The sequence below is a fragment of the Peromyscus californicus genome, unplaced genomic scaffold, assembly GCF_007827085.1.
Source record: "Peromyscus californicus insignis strain IS unplaced genomic scaffold, ASM782708v3 Scaffold_4__1_contigs__length_199733344, whole genome shotgun sequence".
NCBI classification, from domain to species: domain Eukaryota; kingdom Metazoa; phylum Chordata; class Mammalia; order Rodentia; family Cricetidae; genus Peromyscus; species Peromyscus californicus.
Window position 1 is genome coordinate 141,111,459 of NW_026294562.1, and position 9,760 is coordinate 141,121,218.

Below are 9,760 nucleotides of genomic sequence, written 5' to 3' on the forward strand. Positions count from 1 at the left end.
TCATTAGACAAATATTGTCAGAGTGGCCTATAATGTTTAATGTGCTGATGAAGAGGGAAATTCAGAGTTTTCTATATATGCTGTCCCTGAGAGTCTATGTTCTTTTTTTTTTTTTTTTTTTTTTTTTGGTTTTTCGAGACAGGGTTTCTCTGTGTAGCTTTGCGCCTTTCCTGGAACTCACTTGGTAGCCCAGGCTGGCCTCGAACTCACAGAGATCCGCCTGGCTCTGCCTCCCGAGTGCTGGGATTAAAGGCGTGCACCACCACCGCCCGACTGAGTCTATGTTCTAATTGATGGCCCCACAGAAAAATCAACACAGGGGCTTTTCCTGAACTCAGATGTCATGTAAAAGAGAGTAACCATATGAATTAAAGACAGAGTACTGATCATGATAATTAAAGCAGAATTATACTAGGGGAAATGAAAGAATTTTTGAATATTGTCAAAATATCTATATTTGGATATGAATAATGAGCAAAGCATTTTGTGAGTATTTATGAAACTTTGAATCAACAATGAATGCCACATGCTTTCAGACATATGTGAAACTACACACAAATGAATAAATACAAATAAGAAATTGTAAAAAGTATACAATCATTATGAATATTACACTTTAATATAAACACCTCAAAATATGACATAATCATTAGAACAAGTAAGATACTATATCCAAACTACCTATGTTCAGAATAAGGCTAAATGTACCATTACTATTTAAAAAAAGTAGCATCTTATTTCGGTCATTGTTGTACACACACACACACACACACACACACACACACACACACATACATATATATGTATATCAAAAATATTTTTATTGGAGTGGTATAATTCAAGAATCTATCGTTAGAGTAGAGGAAATGAAATGACATATCAGAAACTGAATGCAGGAAACTGCAGTCCTCAGCACAGAATCACAATCAGCCAGCAGCAGGCAGAAAGGGAGGGATGCTTGTATGTAGGCAGTAATTAGGCCCAAGCAAGGTTATATGATTACCTCGTAAGTGACATGCACTGGTTGTTTTGTTTTGATTGGTTTGTTTTGTTTTGTTTTTGATAGTTTGAGTCAGAGCACAGAGTAAATTGCATTTTTTTTCTTGCGTACTTTCAATTTCGCTGTTTCAATGACAGCACACATACATTTAGGTGGGAGAGAGAAATGAATCGGCATATCTGATGGAGATCGCCATGGTTACCACAGGATTTGCCTCATTTGCTGGAACTGAGATAATTGTCCTTATTGGTTCTTATCCTTGGCTCAATTTGAATGCACGCAGTCCTTCAATCAGAGGCAAGGAGTGGTAATAAAAATGTCTGAGGTGCAGCTTTTTACCAGTCAGGCTCTGGCTATACTCCAGGACACAGTTGGTCGTGAGTATAAACAACCGCCAACTCTATATTGGCCCAGAAAAGGCTGACTGCTCCTGACATCTATAGGAGACAGAGCCCATGCAGTTTAGCAAGGTCAGGATTGTTTGATTCCCAGGAGCACAACTCTGAGTTCCCTGAACCTGTCACCTGTGCAGCAAGTAGGATCCTGCTTCTGAAGCTACAGCTTCTCTTTAAAGATGTGACATCTGAGGCTCAGTCTAAAATGCTGCATTATAATGAAGGAAGATAATCCAATACAGGCTTTACAAACTGGCACAGAAAAAGAGAGTCCTGCTCTTTCCTGTCTGAGGGAGATCCACTGTGGGAATAGCTATGGTACTGTCACTTTTTTTCCAGTTAAATAGAGTCATTGAAAGTATCAAGCAATAACTCTTCCAGACACTAGACTTTCTGTCACTAGAGTCTCTGGGTGGACAATAAAGAAGAGCACATGAAATTTACTTCTTATAATCCTTTTGTCATTTAGGGACTCAGAGTTACAACTTTCAAATGTTGGTGGGCATTGTCAATTGTTTTTGATACATAGGAACTCTTGGACATGATTTTTTTTTCCCTGGTCAGCCCATTTCTCTCTATGACATCAGGCGAGGCACGAACTTGGTTGGAAATTAGTTATATATTTCTAGTGACAGTCAGATATTACATTCTTCCCTTGAGAGTAATTAAGAGTAATTAAGATTCCTTTTTTCTTGTATCTGGTATTTTCATGTTTAGTACCTTTTAAAACTTTATCTTGTGTCTGAAAACTCACATTCTGAATTTCTCTGACAGATAGGAAAGTTGAGATTGTAAAACATTGTCATTAAGGAATGATCCCCCATCTCTGAATCTGTTGGAATATTTTTGGTATCTTTTCAACACAGATAAGGGAGGCTTTAGTTAAGCCATGTGAAAAAGGCATTAAACATCAGAACATAGATACTCAAATCCTCTAAGGGTCTATAGAAAGAGGCTGCTGTATATGATTGTGTTGATTCCCAATTAATACGAGATGAAATTTCTCTGATGTGGGTCAAATGATAACCAGATCTATCAGTTCATCACTATTTCTTCAGGACTCACTTTATTTCAATTTAACTCCATTCGAATGAGAGACATAATAGTTATGGTTCTCTGACAATTTTATTCTCAGTTTCTTGGTCCTTTTATGAGATTAGGCCATTTATTCACCTCATTGAATTAATCGTAATCCTTGCAAGTAATTAATTGCTCCTATTATAAATAGACCACTGTGGCAAAAGTAGGAAAAAGTAGAAGACTACTCTAAATGTGATGTTTTTTGACATGTAGCTCCTGACTATGACACATTTGTTCTTGCTGGAGTTATATGCAGAGCAATTTTCATTCCTAACAGATGGAGTCATTCCCAATGGAGCCTCTAATGAGATGCCATGTGGATATCTGTTCTGTGATGACTTAAGTATGTAAGATCTTCAATAATTCCTTATCACCATCATATTGGCAGATGCAGTCCTGGTTTGGAAAATGTTTGTGAATCACCAGTGGGGGACTATGGGAGCCTCCTTAGCCAAGAAGTTAAACAAATAACTCTTTACTGACACCTGAAAGAAAACTCTGATTCCCCTTCTTGGTCTAAGATATGCAGTTGTCACAGTATCTCCATGATAAAAGTTGAACCATATCAATTACTTTCATATATGTATAAATGTTTTTGTATGTGTATGTATATGTGCCTCCTTCTGACACACATTTAGAGGTATAAATATATATGTATGTATAAAAATACATATGCGTACTTGTGTATGCACCTTTATATAGTTGAGCATTTCTCATATGTGTACTGTACTTATAAAATTTCACTCTTTTTTATTCTTTCTCCCTCATTACCATGTCTGCTTCTGGAAATTCCAAAAGAAATACTACTTCTTAGTGAATTTATATTTTTTCATACATACACTAATATAGTCAGAACTAAATGAAGCATTGTATAGAATGTGGTGATGATAAATGAACATTTTTATCCTTGACCTTCTGGAACTGAAAGACCTCACAATGTCATTGTTGAAAAACCTGCTTATATCTATCTTAGTATCCATCCTTTCTCCTTAGCTTTTCTGCTTAGTGTATTGAGCCCAGAGAATTTCCACAATGTGCTGGCATGACGATATTTTTTGTCATGCTGCTACAATTATTTGGGTGTTTTTTTGTTTGTTTGTTTGTTTGTTTGTTTACTTTGGATTATATTTTTAGGTAGGTGTTCCTATTTTCTAAACATTGGTCTTTGAAATTTGGCGTCCTTAGAAGACAGTTTTTCCACAGGAGGAATCCTGTTCCTTAGGATCATGAATTGTGTCTTAGCATTGAGTACCACACTTTTTTGCCCAGGAAAAATGTTGAGTTGTGTAAATTTATCAGGCGGCTGTAGACAGAGCATTGTTAAGTACATAGCAGTTTGTGAAGGTGTGGAATTTTGTAATAGTGCTGTAAATGATGTCATTTTTGGACAGTTACAACTAAAGTTGCCTGTGGGTATACAGATAGATATATTGAACACTGTTCCAAATAACGTGTCTTCAGAGATGTTGCCAAAGAGGACTGTCTCTGGGTTCACTAATTCTTATCCTTATGTATCAGGCCAGGTTAATACATTGGGGATTATTTTTCCTTATTTAAATGATATATGTTTCATTTAATCAAAAAAAATGAAACATTCGGTCATGTCTGCGGGAAACAAGGATATAATGCCCTAGGATATTCTAAGTCCTGATAAGTTTTATATTTAAATGCGGTGGTAAGATCAAATCTCACTTCATATTTTCTGTTGTGTTAGATGTGATTTTGATATGAACAGCGCATCATGGTAATGATGAGTAAAATAATAACTATATTAATGGTCCAGGGGACTGTTTCTGAGGACATAACAATGTAAAAATTGCTTTAAAAAAAACCCAGATTTTCATCTGACAAGAGGCAAGATGGCGACAGGTGGCAGAGCTCCGGAGGATCTGCAGCGGGGCCTTCTGCAGATGCCGCTCCCCGCGCAGCCTATGGCCCAGGCTGAGGAAGCCCAGGGCACAGGAGAGAAGATGGGCTGGGCGCAGGTAGTAAAGAACCTGGCGGAGAAGAAGCACGACTTCCGTGAGCAGTGGCGGGGAGAAGAAAGGGGCAGAGGTGCAGGCGGCAGGCTGGGCAGCCCCGCGGGCCTGGCCATTCCGAACCCCGGCAACTTCCCACCTGCCGGCCGCGGGGACCCAAGGGGCTGCGGGAGAGACCCTGCGGGCTACGCGGCAGAAGCTTGCAGGATGAAGGGAGCTGGAGACGCGAATCAGAGGAAGATGGCCGAGGTGGCGGTGGCGGCGGCGGCCATGGCGTCCCCTGCCAGGCCTGGTGCGACCAAAGACGCCACTGCAGAGCGCCCACTCCAGGATGAGCCTCCAGCCGCCAGGCCGGGTAAGGGGCGCTTCCTTGTGCGCATCTGTTTCCAGGGAGACCATAGTGCCTGTCCGACCCGGGATTTCGTGGTGGGAGCTCTCATCCTGCGCTCCATCGGCATGGATCCTGGGGACATCTATGCTGTCATCCAGATCCCTGGTAGCCGCGAGTTTGATGTGAGCTTCAGATCTGCAGACAAGCTTGCCCGGTTTCTCCGCATCTATGAGGAAAAGCGGGAGCTGGATGACTGCTGGGAGAACTTTGTGGTGTTGGGGCGGAGCAAGCCTGGCTTGAAGACCCTCTTCATCCTCTTCCAGAATGAGACCGTGAATGTGGAGGATATCGTGACCTGGCTCAAGCGCCACTGCGATGTGCTGGCCTTGCCAATGAAAGTGACTGACAGGTTTGGGATTTGGACTGGGGAGTACAAGTGCCAGATTGAGCTGCGCCAGGGGGAGGGCGGATTGAGGCACCTGCCTGGAGCCTTCTTCTTGGGAACAGAGAGGGGCTACAGTTGGTACAAGGGGCAGCCCAAAACCTGCTTCAAATGTGGTTCTCAGAACCACATGACCGGCACCTGCACTCAGGACAGGTGTTTCAGGTGTGGAGAAGAGGGGCACCTGACCCCTTACTGCAGGAAGTTCATCATGTGCAACCTCTGTGGCAAGGGAGGACACATGTATGCCCAGTGTCCCAAAGCAGCTCACAGTTCCGTGGGAGATCATCTCACTGGCATGGTGGGGTATTGAATGCATTTCTGCCTGCCTGCCTTGTGAACACACAGCCAGCTTATCCTTCTTAAGTGCCAAAACGTTTTTTTTTTTGTTGTTGTTGTTGTTTTTTTTTTTAAGAGCATTTTGTCTCTTTTTGGAAGTAGATATTTCTAAAACTTAACAGAGACATCTCTCTATGCCTTTTAAAACCACGTGTGCTCCTTTTAAGCTTGTTTGAAAAGGACTATTCAGAACTGTAGCTTGCAAATGTTGCCTGCCCCCTCCCCCTTTTTTTGCCCCTTTTACATTAGTTTTGGTACTTTTGTCAACACCTTTTCCCCCTCTGTATTTTTACTACCTCCTGCTTCATCCATGTCTCATTAGAAGATTTTTGCCCTTTGGACTGCCTTGCTCATGTTTATGCCTCAGCCCTGTGTACAGGGCCCAATGCGGAATAGGCATTCAATCAAGTGTTTATTGAATTGAAAATGTCGTCGACTAGCTCTGTATAGAGCCTGCCTTGTACAGCTCTCTGCTGGGCTCTTTTCGTTTGCTGCTTCTATGTGATATGAAAATTTGTGAAAACAGTGTTGCTAGAAGTATATACTGCGAATAACTTCTGAAAGGTGGCCGAGGGCCTCTCCTAGCATAAAAACCTAACGACTTGTGACAACTCTTTTTGGCTCAGAAGCCATATTTCTGTAGGAGTGTGGAGCCTAGGCAGTTCCGCTGGGAAAGACCAAAGCGGTGGTTTTTGTTGGATTTTCTTTGTGGGGGCTTGCTTTTGTTTTGTGTATTGATTTGAGACAGGGTCTCACTGTGTAGCCCTGACTGGTTTGGAACTGACTGCATTCCTGGACCAGGCTGGCTTCAAACTGACAGTGATCCTCTCAACTCAGCCTCCCTGAAGGATGTTTTAAATTAACCCCTTGTTTTCCAGCAGATGAAATGAATCCGAAGTTAAATGACTGGGTTAAAGTCCACTGCGGTGTGGTGCTTCAGACTGTCCACAGTAGAGTCCACTGCCCCCATGCCTGGTGCTCATCCCACTACCTCTCATACTTCACAACAGTCTCCTTGACAATGGTGGACCAAGGAAGTTTCTCTCCAGGGGGATGGTCCCAGCATGAAGCTGAGACACCAGCCCCTGAAAGAGCAGAAAGAGAAGCTTGTCTTGCCACTTCATAGTAAGGCACCTAGGAAAAGGACCAGTGAACACACTGCAGGCTGCATGCATGCATCAGTCCTTGGAGTGAGTACCACATCTTAAATGTTCCACTGTCAATGTCAGCAGTGAGAAATGATTGCCCTCAGGAAAGAACCTTGCCAGACTTTTACATTTACACCTCTGCCTCATCTACTAGGAACCCCAGAGAAGTTAGAGAGAGAGAGCACATCTGAAACCCCTGACCTCTGCTGCTCAAAAGACAGGTGGTTTTAACCCAGAAGCATGAGTGAGCTGTAAACTGGAAAATGTTCTTGGGGAAACAGGCCAAGGGAGAGGGCCTGAGTGAACTAACTGTTATCAAGTTAAAGTGAAAGACAGTAAGCTGCTTTTTTCAGTTTTTGTCTTCTCTTGCAGTTTTGCTGTTTTCTTGTGGCTTAGAATGTAAAACAGATGTTCAGATTTGTTCTCAATAAATATTTGTCTTTTTTGCCCAGGAAAAATGTTGAGTTGTGTGGATTTATCAGGTGGCCACAGACATGACATTTTAAATACATAGCAGTTTCTGCAGGTGTGGAATTTTGTAAAAGTGCTGTAAAATGATGTCATTTTGGGAGCGTTTCAACTGAAGTTGACTGTGGGTATAAGGATAGATATAGAGAAAACTGTTTGAAATAACATGCCTTCAGAGATGTTGCCAAAGAAGGACTGCATCTGGGTTCAATATTTCTGAGCCTAATGTATCAGGCTAGATTAATACATTGGGAATTATTTTGCCTCATTTAAATGATATATTTTCTTTAATTAAAAATTGAAATATTCAGTCATATCTGTGGGAAGGAAGGATATGATAAGTACTGACAAGTTTTTACTTTTTAAGTAGGTGGTACAATCATCAAGTCTGCCATGATGTTTTTCATTGTGTTTGCTGTTATTTCAAAATGCATGATGATGATGAGTAAAATACTAGCTATATTAATGGTTCAGGGGACAGACTCTAGGAACAAAACAATGTAAAAATTAGTTAAAAATCAGACTATCAAGGAGAACGATGACAGAATGTAATTTAATGGAATTTTGAAGTTTTATTTAGAGGAGACTCCTCAGCATTGCTCATTTTAAAATTAGTTGTGATTAACAAAAGAAAAAAAACACTTGATTTATGCTTAGGTTATATTTAAGCATTCCGAAATCAGTTGTTGAAACTGAGCGAGTACAAGCACTGATTCATAGATATGAAAGACGCCCAGTAGGTGCTTATATTAGGGAACATCTGTGTGTTTTGACAAATATCCAATTTGGTATATTTTGCTTATTTGCTTCTATAAGCAAAGTCTAGTAGAAGAGTGCATCAGCAATCTGACTACTTGGAAAGATGATTTCCTGGGTTCTAATTCCAGAATATATATATATATATATATGCTTGAAAAGTCAGGCATACAGGAATCAACATTCAATCAAAGGACACGAGGCATATGTCATGTAAGTAATATGGAATTTCCTGGCCAGCTTATTTGACATGTTTGTACAATTCTCCCCTTGTGTGAAACACAATGTCAAACTAACATTGCTAAAATTCCTGTGCATGAAACTGATATTTGATTGATTTTTTACCACCCTTGTATCAGCTGAGTGTGCCTAGAAAATTGTTTCATTATGAAGTAAACCAATGTTCTACTCCATGCTGAAGAAAGATCATTGTCAGAGTGGCGTATACTATTTTAAGTGCTGATGAAGAGGGAAAGGCAGAATTTTGCTTGTATGCTAGCTTTGAGAGTCTGTCCATGTTCTAATTGGTGGCCCCCCCAGAAAAATCAAAACAGGGGCTTTCTGTAAACTCAGATGTCATGCAAAAGATAGCAATTGTATGAACTAAGGACAGAATACTGATAATAATTTTTAAAACAGTTTTCCACTAGGGGAAATGCAAAGAATTTTTGAATATCTTTAAAATATCTATTTGTAAATGAATAATGAGCAAAGTATTTTGTGACTATTTATAGAACTTTGAATCAAAAATGAATGCCATATGCATGCAGACATATATGGAACCACACATAAATGCATATATTCAAATAAAAAATTGTAAAAAATATATAAAGATTATCAATATTACAATATCATACAAAAACCTCAAAATATTATATAATCATTAGGACACAGTAAGATAGCATATCCAAAGTGCTTATGTTCAGAATATGGCTAAATGAAACATTGCTATTTACAAAAGTAGCATCTTATTTTGGTCATTCTTGTAAATATATATATATATATATATATATATATATATATATATATCTCAGACATATATTTATTGGAGTGGTAAAATTTAAGAATCTATCATTGCAGTAGAGGAAATGACATGACATATCGGAAAATGTCAGCAGCAAGCTGCAATTCTCAGCACAGAATCACAATCAGCCAGCAGCGAGCAGAAAGGGAGGGTTGCTTGTATGTAGACAGGAATTTGGCTCAAGCAATGGATACAGGATTACCTCCTAGTTTGCACTGGCTGTTTTTTTTTTTTTTTTTTTTTTTTTTTTTTTTTTTTTTTTTTTTTTTTAATAATTGGAGTCGGAGCTCAGAGTAAATTGCATGTTTTTTTCTGTTGCGCACTTTCAATTTCGCTGCTTCAGTGGGAGCACAAGAACATTTAGGTGGGAGGGAGGAATGAAACAGCATCTCTCATGGAGATCTCCATGGTTACCACAGGATTTGCCTCAATTGCTGGAACTGTGATTATTGGCCTTATTTGTTCTTATTCCAGGCTTAATTTAAATGCACTAGTCCTTCAATCAGAGGCAAGGAGTGATAATAAAAGTGTCTGAAGTGCAGCTTCTTACCAGTCAGGGTCTAGCTATACTCCACGACACAGTTAGTCCTGTGTGTAACCAAAGCCCGACTCTATATTGGCCCAGAAAAGGCCGACTGCCCTGACATCTACAGGAGACAGAGCCCATGCAGTTTAGCAAGGTCAGGATTGTTTGATTCCCAGGAGCACAGCTCTGAGTCCCCTGCTCCTGTCACCTGTGCAGCGAGTGGGATCCTGCTTCTGAAGCTACAGCTTCTCTTTAAAGATGTGACGTCCCAG

At 40.2% G+C, this 9,760-nt stretch overlaps 1 protein-coding gene across 1 annotated transcript; it reads left to right on the plus strand.

Annotated features, from left to right (window-relative positions):
• The first annotated feature begins 4,237 nt into the window (after positions 1 to 4,237).
• Positions 4,238 to 8,351, plus strand: LOC128094491 (zinc finger CCHC domain-containing protein 3-like). The gene has a single exon (XM_052712904.1). It carries the CDS (start codon positions 4,335 to 4,337, stop codon positions 5,538 to 5,540), a length of 1,206 nt encoding a protein of 401 aa, XP_052568864.1. The 5' UTR covers positions 4,238 to 4,334; the 3' UTR covers positions 5,541 to 8,351.
• Positions 8,352 to 9,760: the final 1,409 nt, after the last annotated feature.

What these genes read in the sequence shown, in the direction of transcription:
- LOC128094491 (XM_052712904.1), top strand. Translation starts at nt 4,335, where the DNA reads ATGGCGACAGGTGGCAGAGCTCCGGAGGATCTGCAGCGGGGCCTTCTG.